This window comes from Micrasema longulum, unplaced genomic scaffold (genome assembly GCF_059751315.1).
Source record: "Micrasema longulum isolate JH-2025_06_02 unplaced genomic scaffold, ASM5975131v1 h1tg000133l, whole genome shotgun sequence".
NCBI lineage: Eukaryota > Metazoa > Arthropoda > Insecta > Trichoptera > Brachycentridae > Micrasema > Micrasema longulum.
In genome coordinates, this window is record NW_028277339.1 from 744,231 (window position 1) to 767,973 (window position 23,743).

General features: G+C 29.8%; 2 protein-coding genes across 7 annotated transcripts in view; one reads left to right on the forward strand and one right to left on the reverse strand.

The window, feature by feature from the left end:
- Nucleotides 1-23,743, reverse strand: part of Nos (Nitric oxide synthase) — a 436,979-nt gene that overhangs the window by 220,020 nt on the left and 193,216 nt on the right. The window lies entirely within an intron of this gene.
- Nucleotides 7,020-23,743, forward strand: part of LOC148284278 (cilia- and flagella-associated protein 299-like) — an 89,105-nt gene continuing 72,381 nt past the window's right edge. For all 4 annotated transcript variants that reach the window (XM_088241966.1, XM_088241975.1, XM_088241957.1 and 1 more), the window contains exon 1: nt 7,020-7,326. In XM_088241966.1, the coding sequence (XP_088098092.1) occupies nt 7,166-7,326 (161 nt within the window). In that variant the 5' untranslated portion in view covers nt 7,020-7,165. The remainder of the gene's footprint in view (nt 7,327-23,743) is intronic.

Sequence of the window (23,743 nt, forward strand, 5' to 3'; positions counted from 1 at the left end):
TATATTTTCTGCATTCCGAGTAATCCATAAGGCAACTTTTTAGACTCCTTTTATTTCAAAATTCGGAAAAAAAAATATCGGCCAGCCCCACTGACCACTGTCAAAATAAAAAAAGCCTCGTACTTTAGACATGGGACGGAAAAGAGCATCGTGGCTCAGAAATCTCAGACAGTGGTTCGGTGTGTGCCCGATGCAGCAGTGCTGATAAGACTGGCCCAGGATCGTGATGAATCCAGAATGGTGGTCGTCATCCTCCGGTAGAAGCAGCTAAAGAAGAAGAACAAAAAATCCCACAAAGGCATGGCTTGTGTGTGGGTATACATTTTATTTTCAATTTCAATAAAGGCTTCCGGAAGAATACGATAGATATAAAAATAAATAAATGCTCATATTAGAACACAATGTTTTGTCATTAAAAATGAGAACATAATAATAAATAAACCCTTTTTAATTTAAAAAAAAGCAATTTTCATGTGTTTATTTTATCCATTATTTCAACGAAAATTGAAATGGAAAAAAAATAAATGATTAATTTTTAAATCGGTTAAACAGTTCTAGGGCCCCGATTACAATGGGAAGTTATCTTTGACTAAATAGATGCGAATGTTTTCACGGTCCCTGTTATCAATGTTTCTTTTTTGCGCTTCTTCGTCAAGGTTTAAGTAACTAATGAATTTTAATTTATATATATTTTTTTTTAATGCCAAAAAAAAAACCATATAATCTTTTACAGAATATTTTATTTTTTCTTTTTTATGTTACACAAAAACATTGTAACTGTACATTATTTATTATATGAGCAAAAATTCACTGACATTTTCTTGTATACTCACGAACAGGCCATGCCTTTGTAGGGTTTTTTTGTTTACTATTAATATGTATTTCATTATTATGTAATGATGCTTTATTTTTTTAATACTCTATTTTATCACTTATGTTTATTGTAAAAAAACAAAAATATATATATATTTCCTATTTTATTTTGTCCATGTTCACTAAATACTACACGTGGAGCTAATAAATCTTTTTTAAAAAGTCTTTTTCTCCCTAATAGGGTGGTAATTTGAGATGAATACTTTCGAAACTAGACAGGAGTGGACAAAAAGAAATATTGTTTATTTGGTTATTATTATTTTTTCTTAATTTGAATCGCTTTATTTATTTCTAATACTTTTTTTTTTAGAAGTTGTCTAATTTGAGTATTTTATTTTCTATATAAAGTACTTTTAATCCAGTGTCTTTATCAGATAGTTTGCAAATTCAGAAAAATTATTATTAGAAAAATTGACTGGATTTATTAGCTCCACGTGTAGTATTTAGTAAACATGATAAAAATAAAATAGAAAATAATTCATAAGTTCCGTAAACCTTGACAAAGAAGTTTTTTTGCTTTAAAACCGGTCGGTTAAAAGAAATAATGGTTAAAAACAAAGTTGTTTTATTTAATTTTTTAAACAAAACTATGATTATTTATTTATTCATTATTCCCTTTCCGCATCCAGCGGTTAATGGAGCACTGCATTGATACACTAAAAAAAGTATGTTGAAATTTTTTGTTACATGAATTTGTTACAGATCTTCTGGGGCTAAGGAATATTTTGGTGAAAATAACCTTTCTAATGTACCTACCTAATATTTTGTTTTTTTGTGCAATTTAATATTGTAATTATTTTCTCTTTTTTGAAAGAAGAAAGAAGGGAGGACTGATAGCTCCGTATTACTCCGTATAGATCCGCCAGCGAAAGGATTTTTAAGTTCGATTAAACAAAAAACTTTTTATTTTTATTTTTATTATTACATTATTATTGAAACATTTTATTTATTTTTTACGTGTTGAATGATAAAGAGTAGTTTTCTCAATATACGCCTTTTTTCTTCTTTTTTGACATTGTATTATGTAATGTATAGAAAATTATAATTGGCTTATAATTTTGGTTTATTTGTAAATATTTATTTTTTTGTTGTAATAACTGTTATTTTCTTTTAATAAATAAATTTTTAAAATTAAAAAAAAACAATATCTCACGTCAACCACGTCGGGATTAAACCCGAGACCTGTTGCATAGAAGGCAAACGTCCTAATTATTTTACCGCAAAGTTGATTCATAATAAAATGATTTATTATAAAGGATAAAATATTCCACAAAATAGTCACATACCCTAAACTCCGTGAGACCATATTACTCCATATGTTAATTTGAAATACCAAATAATGTATGGAATAAGTAGAGGCATACATAATGTTGAACACAAAATAAAAATCATAATACAAACATAAATTTTATACAAACATCTGACTGACGTGTAGCACTAAAATAAATAAAGGAATTAAATTAAATTGAACTTTGATGTCAGTATGCATACATTTAATTGTACTTTTTTATTATATATTGTTATGTTGGTACCAATTGTATAATTTAAGTTTAAGTTTTACTAAATGTACCTTAAACTTAAAGTCTAGCTAAAACCTTTACAACATGTTATAAAGACAGGAAAAATGTAAAAAAATTAAAAATACCAAATGTCCGTTTTCATTCTAAAATTTACGTTTTATCAAAGCAGAATATTATGAGACAGCTAAGAAAAAAATGTGTGAAAGCAGGGCTCAATTTTCGCCCAAAGTAATATTTTCTATGGGGGAGATTTTTGTTTTCATCCCTTTCGTTGTTCTGTATGTAATTCGATACTGCAGAGAAAGCTGAGATTGAAAATATTGTGATATTCTGCGAAATACTTCGGATTGTCCGCAATAAATTTTAAGGGAAACCTTTTGCGAATACAAACATTGATAAAAGTACGAAAATAACAAAAACTCATATCATATCAAAAATAAAGAAGTAGTTAATTAGAAACTAAATTGAAAATTACCTATATTTCATAAAATGAGTAATTTATTTCGATTATGCTTTAGCGATCATAGAATATTTCAAAATGTAACAATGAAATGTACAGTATTTTTTTGATAATCCAGTGCAGTTTGGATTCGTTCGGACGTTTTGATTACCGATGCAAGAGTCATATTTAGAGCTAGTTTATACTACACACGTAGTTCACCCTGAAGATGGCTCCTGCAACAATAGCCAAAACGTCGAAATAAATCCAACCTACGACAGATCACCCAAAAAAGACGATACATCCTGACCGAGAAAATCTACGCACTCATGTAATATTGTCATTTTTCTGTGTCCGGGCCGATAAAGAATACAGTTATGTATGTAAAATGGAACCACAACCCTGGACGAGAGTTTTCGACTCGATGGCTACTCTCAGGTAAAATTCCTGGAAAAGGAAATAGAGTGGAGACAGCTCCGCGTCTTAAAAAAATGCTGGGCGTGTTATTCTACAATGCTTTGAGTTTTTAGGTTCGATTCTTAATGGGATAGATTTAAAATATAGGTTTTTAGGGTGATTCAACAGTACAGTATTTCATTGTTCATGAACTAATATCTGATGCCTAATATAGATCATCTGGTAAATGAGGAGTTTGTATCCATCAGTCAAGGTTTCATTATTGTTAACATAATAGTACGTAATTTATTTATTTATTGTGTAGCGTCTAAAATTTCAATGCTTAATGTGGCTCTCTTTCTGTATTCTTAAAAAAAAAACGGACTTAATTTATTCTTCAGATATTCTATATTTTTGTCGCGTTTCTTTGAATGACTGTTTCTGCAACTGTGATTTGTATGTAATGTTATGTAAAAAAATTCGTTGTGATCTTAAAAGAACGACGGATTTGCGAAAAATCCCACATAGACTTTCTTTCATATTTGGTTTTATTAAAACTTTATATTCCAGGTTGAAACAAAATAAAAAATATATGCAAGTAACCCAAGTATCAAAAATGAAATACTTCTGTACTAATCAAGTTGTGATATGAAGTGTAAAAAATATAACTAAACAGTTTTCATGTAAAGTTGAAGAAAATCACAAGCGTCGTTATTCTACGATCATGGCGATTTGTAAAAGCCGGGCGCAAAAAAACATAAAATTTATTGCTTAATAAAACAAAATGTTTTTAATCTGAACGGTAATTTAATTTAATTATAGGCAAGCGTCAAGTAGCGTCGAGTAACGCCAAATAGCGGCAACTATGACAAGCAGTGGCAAGAATTGACAAAAAGTGAAAAGAATTGACAAGAATTGACAAAAGTAGTTCCAAGTAGCGGTGAAAAGTGACAAATTAAATGTTGTTTCTTTCGTAAAACAGCTTTTAAAAAATAATGAAATTGACCTACTTTATTCGACAATATACTTATGTTATACCTTTTTAAAATACAAGAAAATTCGTATTTTTTTCCAGGTAAATTTGGGTTGATTTGGCTTTCAGATTTTTAACACTTTATACCAACGATACGAACTTGAAAGATATCGTTCCAATATCATTTTTTCTAAAGTGTTCTTTAAACTCCTGTTTTAGATTAAAATCTTTTTCGTTTTCTCGCGGAATTGCTAATCAAAATCAAGTACTCTTGAAAAGGTTCTAACGCTGACTAAATGCGTGGTTATTAAATTAATTATCTAATAAATTCATTTATAAATCCGAGAAATGTAAATGAATACCCGCAATTAAATTATTCGAACAATTTTACGAGACCCCCTCAGCGGAGAACCGGGTAGCGAAGCTTTTCACATTTTTTCACATTTTAATTAGATTTCATTTGGTTCTTCCACTCCTTGCGGGTAGAAACTGATTTTAGCGTACTTAAAGGCGACAGGTTGCAATCAAGTATTTTCACTTACACGAAATGGCGTATTACCTCGTTTGTAACTTCTATGAATTCCAATTTTGTCACGAATTTGAATTATTCTGAATTTAATTTTTTTTTCAATAGCTTAAGTGGATTTAATCACATCTTTTTTATTAAATTTATTCTTAAATAATTGAATAATTATGATGGTAAGGTTAATAATATTTCTTCCTGTGACGGATAAATTTTCTACAATGGTTTAAAGTACGCATATTTTTGATTAACTGAAAACAAAAGGTTTCGCGACCTATGATTAACGGCACGTATGACATTTTCACGACATACTTGTACCCAATGTTAATTAGAAGCGCAGTCTGCAGGCATGACGCATGACGTCAAAATGACGTGTTGCCAACTGTGAGTTTTGTATTGAAACCGTATTTTGAATAAAATGATAGTTATATCGTAAGAATCGTAATTTTTTCCTCTAAATATGTATTATGTTTTTAACGTTATTCCCGACTTTTGAAAATACTATATTGGGTACAAGGCGGACACCATTGATTTGAATTGTTTTAGATATTTTTTAACTTTCTGATTGATTTCAAATTACCAACGTTTTAAATAAATTACAGCGTCTTACATAAGCCTAGATGATCGGAAAACGAGGAGAAACATTAGCGTCTTATAAGAAAAACAAGGAAAATTTTATTTGTTTTTTTTAGTAAATTTTGTTTAGTAATTACTGAAATACTTGTAATGAGCGTAAAATAAACAACACAATTAAAAAAATAAAATCAATCGAGTATGGAGTGGCGAAATGTGACTGGCGAAATGTGACTGATCTAATATCTAGACACGATTTGCTGGTATGGCGTTTAACAAGTCCCGATCTTCACTAATAACGTAATCTAGGACGAAAATACTCCCTATTTTCGTATTTTATTTTTCTGGACTCTATATCATTCAAATATAAGTTACATACTACATAATATTCCAAATCAGGCATGGATAACCCTTTTTAGACTAGTCTTAGCCTTTGTGGGATTTTTTTTGTTTACGTTCTAGTGCATTTTGTATTTTTAACATTTATTGTAAAAAACAATATATACATAATTAAAACGTAATATATCCTAAATTTGTTGCAACAGAAAGGAAAAATATTTTTAACAAGGAAACATGGAAGTCTGAGCGTTAATATAAAACTAGGCATAACTCCTGACGGAGGAAATCCAGCCTGTCTACAAAAATTTGGGCGTACTCAAAACGTAATATAATATTTTTTACTGTTTTACGACTAATTAAATTTACAATACAAAAGGCCCTGGAATGATACTTGAAGCGTAAGACAAAAAATTATAATACACATTGCGACTGGTGTAGGGGCGACCTGTGTACCTTTGGACGGTTTTACCTCTGGACGGGTATACCTTTGGACAATCATCCACTAGCAATATAGTAGATAAAAAAAACAACTTTTATTAGCTGGCCACACATTTCTGTCAAACTTGTCATTACTCATGAAACATATTTGTTACAGTGAAATGAATTTATTTGCAACAAAAGATACATTTTCTTGCTATATATGCTCTATTTTTACCACATAATTAAGTCTGGTTTATACTATTTTTATGAAAACCGTGTAGTTAAAAGTTTTCTTTATTAGCTAAAGCATGTGTTTGTTACACTTCTAACCTCAAATTTAAAAGACTGGTGAATTTTATGTTTCGCATATTTTAAATGTACTTATGAACATTTTTTCTTATTTATTTATTAAAATGTACAATACAGCATTACTGCCGATTACAATGTGCATGAATTATTTTATTGGGTTACTAAAAAAACATGATAAAAAAAGCACAATAGATATAAAATTAAGGTCCATATAAACAATAAGTCACTAATACACATTATGATACATAGTTAGAGACTAGTAAACTGGTAACGTGCATGTTCCTGTAGCCTTGTGAAGATCTCAATAAAATAAAATGCTTCCCATTTCTAGCATATTCAAAATTACTGTGTTATAGGCAATTTAGCAATCATAAATCTGAAACAGAAACAATTTTTTTACATACGATAAAAAAAAACAATCAAGAAAAAAAATGTCCAAAGATACACCACTTGCTCCTACTAATGCAGAATTTAGTGCCTTATTCGACATTAGATGCGGGTTGTAAATATGTGATGATGATTAAGATTACTTTTTTTTTTTGTTTTCTGGTACTTAGGTACCTATCTGGTTAAATTACCGCGTTTTACAAATGAATTCTAAATTTGAATGGTAAAATGTATGTGTTACCACGAACAATCGAAATATCACTTCAAGACGTGTCAAGTGAAATAATCATGGAATCTTTTCACCCAAAATTCTCCGTCAAATTCCAACAGATTTTCTGAATGTTGCATTAAATTTAAGTGTTATGTGAACAGCGTTTGACTTTCTATTGAAATTATTGTAATTAGGAGAAGCTATGGCGTACAAGTATTCATATACGCCAGCGGTGGAAGCAGATAGAAGATTACTCGCATACAAGACATATGAAGATTACTTGGACTCTCTTGTACAAATTAAAGACCTACGTAATCTTCGGAGTACGCACATTGCGAGGATTGTCGCTGCTTTGGGATACAGGTTAGTTCATGATGCTTTTATATTACCCCGATTATGTTTCTAATTTTAATTGATAATACTTAGTGAAATATACCTGATATCAGTGACTTTTAAAAAATAGACACGTTTTTCCTATTCTAACTTCATCTTTAGCTGGTTCATTTTAGATAATATGGCAAATATTGCGTTTCTCTCGACAATTTGATGAAAAAAAGATGACGTAACGAAATACCAGGCAGCTAACGTTATTTTTTAAATATCCTGGCAGTCATAATAATTATGTTATCAATTCCCCAATACCTAGACTACACCGGCTAAGAAACGATAATAGTGAAATTGATGTATTTTGTTTGTCTTTATATAATTTAAGGCTAAATATTCTAAAGGCCATGAATGAATAAATACAAAATAATATTATTCTCAATTTACTAAACTTTTACAAATATAATAATTTACAAATTTATTTGTATGTGTGTGAATAAATATATGTGTGTGTGTGTGTGTACATATATACATATAAATATAAATTTACATCTACATATATGTGTGTGTGTGTGTGTGTGTGTATGTATGTATGCATAAGGGTGTGTATGTATATCTATATATATATATATATATTGCATAATGCGATCTCTCAGGCGAATGCGTGGTAAAACTATGTACGATAGATGCACAAATGTTGAGATCCGTACATTATGTAAGGCTGAGACAAGCACTATCGACAAAATCAAGAAAGGAGCTCTGCGCTGGTTTGGACATGTAGAACGAATTGACAGCGAGAGAACGGCTAAGAATATTTACAATGCGAATGTTGATGGATGCAGAAATAGAGGAAGACCGAGAAAGACATGGCATGACCAAATCCAACAAATACTTAAAGATGGACAGGTCAAAAGTCGGAATAATCGGCGCGCGTGCATGAGAAGATGTATGAATGTAGAGGAAGCAAGATCTGTATGCAAAGATAGATTGTTGTGGCGTTCTATCCTCTCTGCCTACTCCTACGGGGAAACGGCGTGATGGTTTGTTTGTTTGTTTGTAAATAAGCATACATATATTTAACACCAGAGAATCTATATAAAATTAGTGGATTTAAAAAAAATATGGAGCGTCCCCTGTGAATATAAAAAAAATATGAATCAATAATATAAAATGTAAATATATTTCATATCTTACTAAATACCTACAAACCTATGGGTGTACATTTACTTATTTTGACTTATTATTGTTTCTTTAATTTTTCTCATGTTATTCTTACTTTTATTACTTATTTATTTATTGCTACATTGCTGCACTTGAATGCATTGCTAAAAAATGTAAAACCCTATAGGGCCCATTAATAAATAATCATACAATGATACACATGGAATCATTCATGTAAAAAAGAGATATACATATTTCTTTAGTTTATTTTTACTTTTGTTAAACTTATGCACGTGTTACCATATGCACGATACTAGCTGGCAGCTGTAAACATTAAAAAAAAATTACTCAGAATAGAATTTTGTCTAGTTATTCCATAAATTGGATTATTTTTACGAATAAAACGTTTTTTTTTTATTAATTAAATTTAAGCGATCCTCATTACTTTTTCTATGTCTTTTACTATATTTTTAAATATCGTTTTCCTATTTTTTTTAATATATGGATGTTCAAATATAGGCAAAATGGTGAATGTTACACAGTGCGTAAAATGGGCACTTAAACCAGCCAATGACAGGTCATAGGCTATGTAAATGCCTAGACTTCCATATTCCCTTCTCTGGGGCGTTCTCCATCGCTGTTGTAATTTGTTAACATTTTTTAATATTACTATTTTTTATATTTTCGCTATGTTTTTTATTTCGTTTTTTACAATGTTTTTACTTCATTTACTAACTTTTTCTACAAATATTATTTTTAATTGGTTTTTTCTTTGTATTAATTATTGTTTATATATTTTGACTTAGAACGGAATAAAAAAACATAGTTGGATAGTTAAAGGAATTTCGTATAAATATACAGTTTAATGTTTATGATATGATAATAAATAAACGAAAAAACGCATTTTTTAAGTAGTTCAAATAAAGCACTTTTTCGTCACATATTTCTGCATAGCATGCGTCTGATCATGGTCTCCGGAAGAGAATGAAGGAGCGAATTGAAATAAAATTTTCTTTGCGCTGGTAACTTCTGTATTTAATTATACATCATTGCCTGACATAAAAAACACAATTTACCTATCGGCACCCAGTGGTGCAAAAGGAACTGCATTTGCATGAAAAGGTTATCAATTGCATGCTTCAGTTGACAGTCCAGGAACAACGGAGTGTTGCAGTGCAGAACCACCTTTAAAATTAACATTTCTCGTCCACTTTGACAATTAAACCTAGAACCTCGAGTATGTTAGCGAAAGTTCTAACCACTAAACTACGAGAAGGACTTATTTGCACTCGATTTATTTTTACAGGATTTTTATCTTAGAGTAGCCATTGAGTAGTAAACAGTCGTCCAGGTTTCTGTTAAGACGCTTAGCTGTTCGATTCTCGATATGATTACAATATTTAGATGATTTATTTATTTAATTTTACAATACGCCCAATGAGCATTTACAAAAAATATACAGGTAAGCACAAACATACCAAGTAATAGTTTTAAAAATAAAAAAAACGTTATTTTTTGTTTACATATAGAAACAAAAACGCATGCTGCAATGCAAAATAAAACTTTGCATAATAAAAAAAATAATAAAAAAAATATGGAAATAAAAAAAATAGTAGAATTAAAAAGGAAATTGTAAATAACTTGCAAATAATTCAAACAAAAAAATGGCATTAACTAATTAATGTTAAAAACAAAAAATAAAAATTAGTTTACAGTAAGTATCTGTAATATAATAATATTATATACGGTACACAAAAATATTTGACAAATTAATTTCAGAAATAGATAAGATAATAATAATACACATCAAAAACAGAGAAAAAATTAATGAAAAATAAAAATTTATTACGACTTTAATAATAAGTTTTGAACAATAATTGTTGTATTAAAAATGTCTATATCACAAGTAAATTTGTTGACTAAGGAATATAAACACGGAATCGGAGAATTTCGTGCAGAGTTAGTACCTTCGTATGTAGTTGCAAATAACTCCGTACTTCTAGTGACTCGATTCGATTCGATTATATTATTATTCCGTACGTGTATACGTCACTGAACTTCTCCGAAACGGCCAGACCTATTTTGATAAACTTTTTGTGTTTTTGAGTGGGTCCCTGGATGGTTTAGATCCACAATTGGACCCAAATCGTATGAGCAAAGCTTATTTATTCATTATATCCAACATTCATAAATGCAGTGGAGAAATTGAAAAAAAAAGATTTTCAGGCGTTGCCTAGTGTGTAGGTGAAATAATTCAATTAGATGACTCTCACCCGCACAAATAAAGGTTTTAGCTCTTTAACTTCACAAACATCGACAGCTTGTCCACCACATACCGCACACCGCATCTGAGGACATAAGTCTCCTTTGCAGTGCCCGCATAATCGGAAAATTTGCTCGTTGTCAAACGAGAAAAGCTGCCTGAAAGAGCTCTCTGAAATCTGGGAGTCTTAGCATCTTTGTGCTGAAAGAAAGTAATCCATAAGTACATAATATGTACTTCATTGGATTGAGAAGAGAGGGAAGTGAATTTTTCACTGACTGGGATTAAATTCACAAACACCAACAGATGAAAGAATTGAAGGAATATAGATGTTCCGATATGGGCAGAATGGTGAATGTTACTCACGGTGTAAAGTGGCCACTTATACCAGCCATTGACAGGTCATAAGCCCTTTAGATGCCTAGACTTCTGTATTACCTTCTCTAAAATATTCTTTATCTCTGTTGTAATATATTATTTATTTATTTATTTAGTAAGGAACTCATAGTCTTTTTTATAAATACAATTTACAAAAGAACAATTTCAAAAAGTAAGACCAATTACAGATTTCACATTAATTTATTATGAATGCAGGTGGAGAGGGGACAAATAATTGCATTCTAAAAAATAAATAAATATTTGAAAATTAAATTAACAGTACATAAAAGAGGAAAGACATTGTATAGCTCCAACTTTACTTTCCTCTCCTCTCTCTCCGCTTCAATGAACATTTATATTTCTTTGTAAAAATTCACAACCAACAATAATTAATTAGATACACTTTATTATTATTTACAAAACAAAAAGATTGAAATGTCAAACTCAATGTAGTGACGTTAAGTCACTCAGTGCAGTAGGTATAAAGTTTATCGAAAAAACGTTTGCTGAACCAACTAATAGCAGGCAAACCAACATTTGGTCCGCTAGTATTTAATATAAGTTTTGTAAGCCTAGGTGTGATGTACTGTAATTCATAACCAGTACACAGGTACGCAGAATTAATATATGGTACAAATTACAAATGATGGTATTTTCTTGAAATAAATAACAATTAAGCAAGCGGTGCTGACGGTTGTTCCGTTGTTACCCATTTTAAGCGAAAATTGTATTTTGAAGCTACATTTTATGTTCGATTTTACGCAACATTTCGCGTATTTTTTTGAGCAAACACAATCTTTTACAATAAAATAAATAAAACAACTTTGTTTTAATAATATTATGTATCTTTTTTGGGTGATACCGTGTATGTTGGATTTGATCCGACGTTTCGGCTACCATTGCAGGAGCCATCTTCAGGGAAAACTGTGCGTCTTATAGAGAAATGTATGTGTTTATGTACTAGTAATTTGTACCGTGTCACAGTCAGCAGTAAGCACATTTCTAGTTTTGTAGGAAAGAATAATTATGTTTCTGTACTAGTAATTTGTATTGTGTCGCAGCCGGCAGTAGGCACATTTCTATTCGTTTTTGTCATATGTAGTGCTGGGAACCATGTTGAATTTAATTTAAGCCCGTCGTCTCTGTTTATATTATTTGGATGTCTGTGTATTTCAATTGCCTCTTTTATTATTCGTGCACTATAATTACTAGGTTTATGTAGAATTTTTGGTTCAAAGGCGAAAAAATGTCCTGTGTCTATAAAGTGTTCCGCTATTGCGGATTTGTCTGGATGTCCAAGTTTACACGCACTTTTGTGTTCGTCAATTCTCTTCTTTGCTGTGCGCTACTAGTACATAAACACATACATTTCTCTATAAAACACACAGTTTTCCCTGAAGATGGCTCCTGCAATGTTAGCCGAAACGTCGGATCAAATCCAACATACACGGTATCACCCAAAAAAGATACATAATATTGATAACAGTGACCGTAAAAACCTTCGCACCTATTTAACTTTGTTTTAATCTACTAATTTTTTTATTTTTTTTACACCTACCGGTTTTTTTGTTTTTTTAACAATAAACATAAGTGATAAAATAGAGTATTAAAAAAATAAAGCATAATTACATAGTAATGGAATGCATATTAATAGTAAAAATAGTAAACAAAAATCCCACAAAGGCATGGCCTGTTCGTCGGTATACAAGAAAATTTTAATGAATTTTTGCTCCTATAATAAATAATGGACAATTATAATATTTTTGCATACATAAGAAAGAAAAAATAAAATATTCTGTAAAACATTATGTAGTATTTTTTACGGTAATTAAAAAAGGAAATAAAAAATATTTTTAAATAACACAAAAATATTCCTTATTATTAAAGGGCAACAAAATATATAATAGAAAAAAAAAGTTCATATCTTTAGCTTGAATCCAGGATAGAAAAGTTTAAAAGCAAACAAGCTTCTTCGTCAAGGTTTACGATACTAATGAATTAATTCCTTTTTTATCATGTTTACTAAATACTACACGTGGACCCAATAAATCAAGTCTTTTTCTTCCTTACAAGGGTGGTAATTTGATATCAATATTTTCGAAGCGAGACAGGAGAGGACTAAAAGAAATATTGTTTATTTGGTTAATTATATTTTTTTTCTTATTATGAATCTTTTAATTACTAAGATTTCTAAGTTGTCTAACTTTAATATTTTATTTTCAACATGAGGTACTTTTAATCCAGTGTCGTTATTGCAATGATGATTTTTTTCTATCAGGTGGTTTTAAGAAGAATTATTATTAGAAAAATTGACTGGATTTATTAGCTCCACGTTAAGTATTTAGTAAACATGATAAAAATAAAATAGAAAATAATTCATTAGTTACGTAAACCTTGACGAAGAAGCTTGTTTACTTTTAAACCGGTCGGTGGAAAAAAAAGTTAGTAGTTAAAAACAAAGTTGTTTTATTTTTTCATGATTATTTTTTTTATCCATAAATTTCATAAAAAGGACATGTTTTTGTAAAATCTAAACATATCTACTTTTACATATTTAGTAAATGTTATCACTGTAACTCTCCAAAAAAAAAGACTAACTTTTGTGCTTGGAGAGTGACTTACGCTGTTTTAATTGTTTATTTATAGGAGTTTATATAATTTTTAATTAAAGTACATGGGAAAGAAAAATAAAAACATAGGATACATAAAGAAAAAACATAAAACAATAATACATTCATACTAATTAAAATTTAATGTTGTTTTTACTAGTGTTCAAAAAATTTCTTAAGATTAACTTTAAATTTATTTATTGATATATTATTTTTAATATTTTTTAGTTCATTGGAAGATTATTATAATTTTTTACACCTTTAAAGACATTTAATTATTTTATTTTATTATAATGAATAACCACATAGTTAGTGCTTGAAATATAATCTTTATACAATCCTTTACGCCCTATGCCTTTATTCTTCCACGCAAAATGCAATATTACTCTCCCACATTACTTCATTTATCCTCTACCACGCCTTGTCACTTTTCTTATTTTCCCCCAACACTTCCGTGTTTTGTCGGTATTTCTTTTTTTTTCACTTTTTAATCTTGAATATTATTTTAATTACCTTTTATCTAATACTAAATACTTACTGTTTATATTGTTGCTTTATACAGTTAAATTTTAGTTAATACGTTTAATTGAATGGCGAACCTTATTATGTTTTTTTTTTCCATCTATATTATGTATTTTAAACCTGTTCATATGTTTGTATCCCTAATATAAAAAAAAAAACTTTTAAATAAATTACGAAATATTTGTTTTTTTTTGCCATCTAAGGTTCTTCTAAAATATAATCTATAATGGGATCAGCATTGTATAAACTATTTTTTAAGTACTTGCCATCGATTTATTTTTTATAGTTTACATGTCGAGTATATTTAAGCAAGTCATGTATTTTTTTATGATCCAGGCTTTTTTTGAATGCCTTTCTTTTATATCCTTTTATCCCAAATTCGGGGATAAAAAATACATAAAATATTTCTGTTATACAGTAAGTCTACCATTTACATGTTTTCTTATGCGTGCATGTAATTTATGGTTTGCACTTACAGTAATTATCACGTGACTAATTTATTACAGAAATAAAAATAATTAGGTTCAAATAAAAAAAAATTGTATAACTAAAAATATATTTCTAATATCAGTTTCTATCAGGCTTCTACCGGCCATTTACAAAAATAATCAGTTACTCGACATAACACCCGTTAAATGATTAATAGATATAAGTCATATAAGAACATTTATATATAATAATGTTTGTTCTATTATATTCATTCCTTATTTTAAAGAAACAATCACTTGACAATGAAATAATAACTTTTTTTCTAAAAATACAGTTTAAAGACAGACCAGCAACGTTTCTTAATAAAAATCATACACATTATTAAATTGTGTTACAACAAAAGTATGTGTTTATGTGTATTTGCATGAGAGTAAGTGTAGATGTGTATTTATGTGTATTAGTGTGGGAGTAAGTGTTCAGGAGTGTGCATCATTAAATAGTAAGTGGGATCGTATCGCAGCCAGAAATAATAAGTCTTAATTTATTTTTAGATAAATTAAGGGGTATGTAAAATATATCAATACATGAAAAAAAAACATTATAGTTAGTGCAAGAACGATAGAGGAAAGAGTGTTGTGCATAGTTAATGCCACAGACTGGCAGATGGAATAAATACGTTTTTCTTGTCACGCGAAAGAGGACATAAGGTATGAATGAAATTTGAAAATAAAATGCTTTTTACGGAATAAGGTTTTCAATCTTACAATGCGTTTAAAAAATACAATTATAAAAATTCTTGACTAAAATATTTTCAAAAAGTTTTCGAAAGTAGGTTTAAACTGTTTTTTTTTTAAAACAATCAAACTTCTTACCAAGCTCTTTCCTGTACCCTTTTCAATATAAATACAATGTTTAAATTATAATTTTTTTATACTTACGCACGACACACACGCACGCTCTCCCCCATTCATTCACACATGCACATACACACCCTCCCTCATAAATATAAACGCCACACACATACAGTTACGTTTTTTTTTTTCTTATATATTATTATTTTTTTTAGATTAACTGTGGATTTTTTCAATTCGTTCTAGTATTTTAATATATTTTTTCTCATTTTTTTATGTAATAGTCGTAAAAATTCCAAATAAAATAAAATAAATAAATAACCTAACTGAGTATATTATACAAAGAACAACCATTCTATGATTATTGACCACGAAGTTAGCAACAAACTATGGCAATAAAACGGGCCGTAGGTACTTGGATTAAGAATTTCAGGGCGCAAACCAGAACCGTCCATTACACGTTTGTTGTTAAACTAAAAACCAAACTAAAACCATACTAAAAAATTTAAACGCTTTTGTTCTATGCAATAGAGCTTAAGGGCTTCTCTAGAAAATTATTACTGAGGTTAGAAGGCTATTCTGTATTTGTTCAATGTTATATAGGGAAACCAGAATATGGTGAAAGAACTAACCATGTGTTATTTGAAAGATCACAAAATGACTATATTGCAAATAAGGGTACAATGAAAGCTGTAGAAATTTCTAAGTTTTCATTTTATTGTTGTTTGACTTTTAAGAATATTACATTTTTAATTTATAAATATATAAAAAAAATAGTGAATGTACGAGACTGGAGTAAGAGGCTTGTCTTTATGAACTGTTTCGGGAACGGGCGGGCGCTTTTCGTTTTGTTTTTTCCAAGGGATGATTTGTATGTATCATGTATTTCTTTGTCAGGAGAAGTAAATTCAATTTTGGTTAACATAAAACAATCGACTGTACAAAGAAAAGCCTAAGACTTTTATCTCGTATCATTTAAGTAACGTATTCAAATGTTTTTTTTCTACTTCATAAACATCACAAAATGTGCTGAGTAATCAAATATGAGTTTGGTACATGCATAAATCGTCATTTTATTTCATTTTAATTTAATTTAATTTATTTTGAACTTTTACAGCTATTACATAAAAAACAAGTGGAAATTTACTAACAATACTAGAGCCAATTTAAAAAATCTGCTGTTTATATAATAAAACGTAATATATGTATAAGAAAAAAGTTTACAAATTTGTATGTGTGCGAAGGGTGTATTCATGTGTGTGTATATGAATGTGTGTGAATGAAAGGGTGCGTGTGTGTTCGCAAGTTAAAAAATGTAATTTAAAACGTGTATTTATATTGAAAAAAGTTAATAGGAGATAATTTGGTAATAGGTTTGACTATAATAAAAATAATAAAAATAGTTTATTCCATACCAACTTTCGAAGCCTTTTAAAAAGGTTTTTCATAAGTTATGTTATGACGTTTTGATTGTATTTTTAAAAAGTATGGTAAGTTTCAAAAACTTGTTAATAAAGCATTTAAATTAAAAAGTCAATTCGAACATATTGAATGAATAATGTTCATATTAGAATTAGTTCGAACCAAGTAACATTTGCCTACCTCGCTTTGAAATTTTAAAGTGTTCTTATTCTTAGGCTAGCGATCACGCGTAAGTTGGATATTTTGTACGACGCGCGATGTACAAAACCGATTTTTCATATTTAAATATACGGTCTTAGCTAATTACAACAGTTGCCTGAAGAGAATATATGCAAGAAACTGAACGACAGGAACATAAAACTATGTAGCAAAGTCAAACTAGGACAATAAAATAATGGTATACAATATTCAGGTAAACGTCGCGTCGTTTTGCGCCGATTCGCTTTACGCCGATTTACAATTGCCCCGGTTGGTGCCGGCGTGGGAGTCCCCGGTTTGGCCGACACCAGACGACAGTAGGCGCCGCGATTTTAATAGCAGACACACTTTTACACGTTCTTTTATTCTATTACCGGCTACGCGAGCAGCCTATAGTGTGTGTGAATTGTTTCTGAGTTAGTTTTCGTTTTGTTTTTTTTAGAAAAATAAAAAGGTATGTTTATATTTTTTATTTGATTATTATTAAAATTAGAAGAATATTTCAATATTTGTAGTTTATGCTATGATTCTGCAAGAAAGGAAGCAACAATCAAAGAAAATGAAATTAGATGCTTTTTTTCAAAAAAGTGTGAGAATTTAATTTAGTACCGACGAACTGGTGAATTAGTATTTATTATAAAAAAAAACCTTTACTTATATCAAGAGATTATTATTTATTTTGTAAACGAATTTTAAATGTATTTATTAAATACATTAAAAATATGTTTAATATATTCAAGGTATGTATTGGATAAACATATTCTATTGTTCTTGGAATTTCGACACAGAACCTAACCATTCTTTACCTTCCATTGTATTTGTGTTCATTTTACGCCGATTTTGTTACGCCGGTGTCTTTCAAAACGGAACCTTGGCGTAAAACGACGTTTACCTGTATTCATAAACGCGATAAACATATAAGACTTCGTGAAAAACCATGCCAATCCATCTCCATCCGACACTGTTTTAGTGGCAAAGAGATCTATAAAAAGCCGGAAGATCTATTCCAAAGAGATCTACGAAAAGCCTGATGATCTATTCCAAAGAATTTCGAGTTATGTGATTAATTGATTTTGGGCATTGGAACGTTTAAACAAAATTTGCTCCTGGATGATTCAATTAATAGCAGATTTTTACTTCTGGTAAAACGGTTGGGAAGATGAAAAAAATTGATTGCAACTGAGACGGGACATCACTTATAGTATTCAGTGTTTTAAATATGTAGTTCTACTACGATCGCTTAATCCCTAAATTACTCCAACGAAGTATTTTTCAGAAAGATTATTATTAAAATACGCTTTTTATACGCGTTTCTGATCAGAATATCTAATAAAAATTATTTTCTTTACACCTGAGCATGTTTTTCATAATTTATTTTAATTACTTTTCCAAACAAAAAATATTGATTTTTAATATTATTTCCATTTGTAAATACAAACTTCAAACTGACGATACAAGTCTGACGATGTCGGTCACGACGAAACCCGGTCACTGGTAAAAAAAATAAAAAAATAATAAAATAATCATAAATAAAAGTGGAATAAAACTACAAAGTATTTTTATTATTATAATTAAAATGCAGTTTCACCAAGAAATGTCAGTAGAAAAACTCAATATACAAACTACAAACTTTTAAATACTTTTTTTACTTTGATTTTAATTTTTAAACAACTTCCATTTAAGTTTTTTTCCTTCTTTTTTTTATACTCATTATTACTGTATTTATTTATTTATTATGTTCATTAACGCCCAAAAGGCATTTACAAAAAATAAAAATAAAATACATGCTAACATACTAAATAATAAACACAGAATATACAGAAAAAATGTGAGAAATTAGTTAGAAAGGATAAAATAAAAAGTTTTACAAAGTAAAAAAAAAACAATAATAACAGTGGTATGCAAGAAAAAACAGTAAGCATATAAACAAAAAATGCAAAAAATAGTTCAAGTATTTCAATATTAAAAAATAGTTCATTGATAACCTAAGATATAATTATAATCTAATATGCAACTTCACCGGTCCATTAGAGTTAAGTCTAACTGTGTAAAATATAAAACTATGTAACCCTACTGTATGTTTCCAGAATAAAAGAAATTTAAAAAAAAATATAAACATCATGTACTAAATTTTTGTCCTCGTAATTTACATATTCGGCCTTATGTGGAGCGGTGGTGAGAGCAACGTGGTACAAATACAAAACACTTCTCTTGATCCATACTCAATATTTACTACCGGTTTCTTGACTTTATCGAGTCAAATGTAAGTTATTCTACGAGTATCTTCCCCGTACAAATTTCGCTACAACTTTCGGTTATTGAGTTTATATTTTGCATGACTCGCGAGATTCGCCCATCTTGTTGGGGCGACATGCCCCCGTTCGGTATAAACATTGAATGCCGGTTCAATATTAAGTAAATGATAGCTGAAATCTGTTCTACATTTTACATCGTGTATACAGAGGTTGATATTTATTTATTTTATTGGGTAAACAAACAGTTTGTACACAAATATTGACGATTTCTTTGTATATTAGTGTAGCATACACCAAAATAATTGTTTACACTTAATACAATAATTTAAATTATGTTAAATATAATAAATGTTAATGAAACGAAATGAAGAAATATGTACATAACAAAGTTACATATCGGTTTTTCTCAAAATGTCTATGATTGTCGACCTAAATTCACATACATTGTCACAAAAAATATCAGCCTCGGTAAATCTATTGTTATATTGGTCGCATATTCTAGGTATTGTAGATTGTTTCAAATGGTTTTTTGAAGCGTTTTCTGTGTAAAACAGAAGATTTCGTCTTGTCGGTCTAGATGCTACACGGAATGGAAGTCTTTCAAGTAAGTTAGGAGAATCAATTTTATCATTTATTAATTTAAATAAAAATAACTGGTCTAACATTATTCTTCGATTTTTAACAAAGTTTATTCCATGGTACTGCATACTTTCAGCATGGTTAGAGAAGTTAATGTTTAACCGGTTGTCTGCTTAAAAAATGTTTGTTGGACTCTTTCTAGTCTATATAAGTAAGTAAATCTTGTTTACTTGATAAAAATACATCTTTTTAGTAAATATGATTTTCGTTGTGATTTTATGATATTTTTTTTACTGTTCATTTTTTTTTAAATATCTTCCTAAGAGCTATAATATAGTTGTTGTCAACAAGCATTTGGACCAAATCAAAATTATGTTGATTGAATCAACTAATCTCAGAAGAAACAAAAACATCGAATAAAATTAAGTGAAATAATTCGAACCTGATCAACATCAACAAAGGTTGCAGCTCTTTTACTTCACAAATCTCACAAATGGAAGAATTGAAGATATATGAATTGAATTTTATAATCCTGAACATCTTGAATTGTATTGTTTTTTACAATACACATTCTATCCCTCTTTTCCTTGGTTTCTATTTCGCTCTCCTTCTAAACTCACTATCTGAATCAACATTCCTCAAAATCATCCTCATTCCTTAAATATGTACGGCAAAATGTACCTTATCTTACTATTGAGAAACAGCTGTTTTTTTATTAATTTAGTTATATATATGTAGGGTCTATAGTCCATAATCGATGACACACACGTGTTTAATTAGTTCACTTGAAGTAGACTAATAACCGACGATGCAATGTCATCGTTTTCTATCGAATCCAATACATTCGTATAATGCAACTCTTATAGTATTGCACAATAAACCTAAAGCATAGTTCTGCAGTATGTTTACATCGTCCCTACCATGAAGAAATGAACTATAAAGGAACGTCGTCTATAAAAAGACCATAGGACGCAACGCCAGTTAGTCAGCCCGTTCAGTCAGTCAACCCAACAAGTTCAGTTCACTTCCGTCCAGATCGACCACGTCACTCAGTTCCAACATGTAGTTCAAGTGCAGTCTCTTCAACCCACCATCGCCGCTACGCTCATGCTACACAACCAAGTGCTGTATCTTATTCGACATCTAATAAATGCGCATTAAACAGCAACCTCGTATCTTATCTGTCAATCTCTAACTGGGATAGGAGCTCCAACCAACCCTCAACAACCTAAATCCTACATATACATTTTTATTTATATTTTCGTTTTTTAGTACATATTTTTGACTAACTCTTCTATTGACCAGTCTGTTTTTTAGTTGGCTGAAATATATTGTTCTTTAGCAATAAGTTCACTCCGTAAATCGTCCGTAAGTCAATATATAAATAAAGTGAACACTTAAACCAGCCCTTAAAAACGCTTAAGATTCTATATTCTCTTCTCTAACATCTTCTCCATCTCAACTGTAATGTTTTAATGTATTTTTTTCAATACCTTTATAAAAAAATAAAATTAAATATGTAAATAGTAATTCAGAACAAACAATATGTGTATTGAAATACATTGATTAGATTCTACAAACGAAAGGGGAAATGAATGGCGAGAAAAGGGAAAGTCTTTGTGTTTAAAGAGAGATGGGAAAATATGTTATTGCATAATATGAAGTTACGGGGGCCTCATTGGTGTAGTGGTAAAGACATATGACTTACCAATGGAATAAAAAATAAATAAATAATAATGTCATTCCTGGGAGCTATGCGCTGTAATTGAACCTAATGGCCTATTGTTGTGCAATTTTTTTTTTTTTTTTAAACATATGACTTTAGAATTATAATATACCAATAAAAAATGTTTGATCAGTCTCACGCTTCAGGTAGTAATTATAAAAGTAATATATGCTCAGAGTAATAATGCATTGTAATATGAATTTTGTTGTTATATTAATTTTCTTTGAAAATATTTTTAAATGTGTACCTGTGTATTTATTTTTGCAGGGTTATCCCAATTTATTTTTCTATAATTCGACTATATTTATTTTATAAAACTGAAAATATATGTGTGCGTTTCTTTTTTTATTTATTTATTCATTTTATTCAGAACATACTTATGTTACATTTATTGAGACATAAATCCCAACTTCGTGGAACCAAAGTCCTGTGTTGAGTTTGTTTGTTTGTACGTCACATCTCCGAAATGGCGAGTCGTAGCGGCCTAAAATTTGGGCACGTCATTTTGGATGCGATTTCAAGGTTAACATTGCTATTTTCGAGTAAAATTTGAATTGACCTCTACTCGATATAAACTCAAACTTTATATGGATGCCTAGTGCGGCCCCGATCAACTGTCATTATCAACAGTTAACATACTTTAATTCACAAATGTATCTCCCAAACTGAGAAAAAAATGTATCTGAAGTAAATATGTTTATATAAGGAAAGTTTTTAAGCAACATAATATACGTGTCGGGACAATAAATGCCAAAAATCAATGTAAATCATAGGAAAATATTCGAAATCAATTACCTGTGAAAACTGACTCATTTAACACTTTTGACGCTCCTACTGCTGCAACCAAACATACTGCAATTCACCAGTTTATTTATTATAACGTAAGTATCCAAGTTTTTTACAAACAAAGCCAAGCACAGCTACAAAAGCATCCAATCGAACCGTTATGTTTATGTTGTCAAATAAAACAAAATGGCCACCAATTGGTTGCTAACCAACAAACCAACATCGCTTGCGTTCTATGAAACACAGTGATAGCGTTTCTCTATAGGTTACGCATTATTACTTTGAGAGTATATGATATTCCAGGGACTGGATGGTTGCATGGTTGACTAATGGTTGGTGTAAATAATTCCATTGACGCAATATCGCAGTTTCGTAACGTTTTATTTTATGAAAAGTATAATATATGTATGTATGTTTGTTGGTAGGTACTACTTACATTATATCAACTTATTGGTTAGCCACCAGCTCGGTTATCACGTTTATAGAGCAGTAAAAGTTATATTTTAATAGTAATATAATCCGACGCCTTGGTGCGTCGCGACATTGACAGCAATCCTTCTAGAACTGGAGAGATGAAGGCATAATCGAATTAGTGTGGCAATTTTGGGCCCGCTTACATTATTACACCTGGCGAACACGTGACTCACTTTTACTATATTATTCATCGAGTCCCGGTCTACGCCTACGTACAAAACAGATGTCAGAATTTTCTTCGAGAGACAAAAAAATATTCGATACATGACTGAAAAATTCCACCGAGCAGCCCCAAAATAATAATATGTATAATCGAAAGCGGTTTTGTATTGGATATTAACATAAGTTGTGTCAGTTTGTTTTATTTATTTAAAAATAAGCACCAAAAGTAGAACACAATAGCAAAGGTTATACTAGTATATAGTACTTCATTCGAAAGAAATTTTTTTGCTCTGAATGAAATAGTGTTTTATTTTATTATTTTTTTATTATTATTACATATTTTTCTTATTTTATATTTATTATAAAGTAATGCCTAGTAGAAGAAGACCCGCGCTTATTCAGACCAACATATAAGTTTATTTATATTTATTATGACGATATACATACACACGTGTGTGTGTATGTATTTCGTTATATACACACACACACGTGTGTACCCTTATAAACATTCATACACATGCACACATATATACGCATACATACACATATATACATGCATATATACACATACTTTTTGCTTTTACGTTGCACATATTATTTTATTTGATTTCAAGTCTTCAAAATGGTATATTAAGTAACCG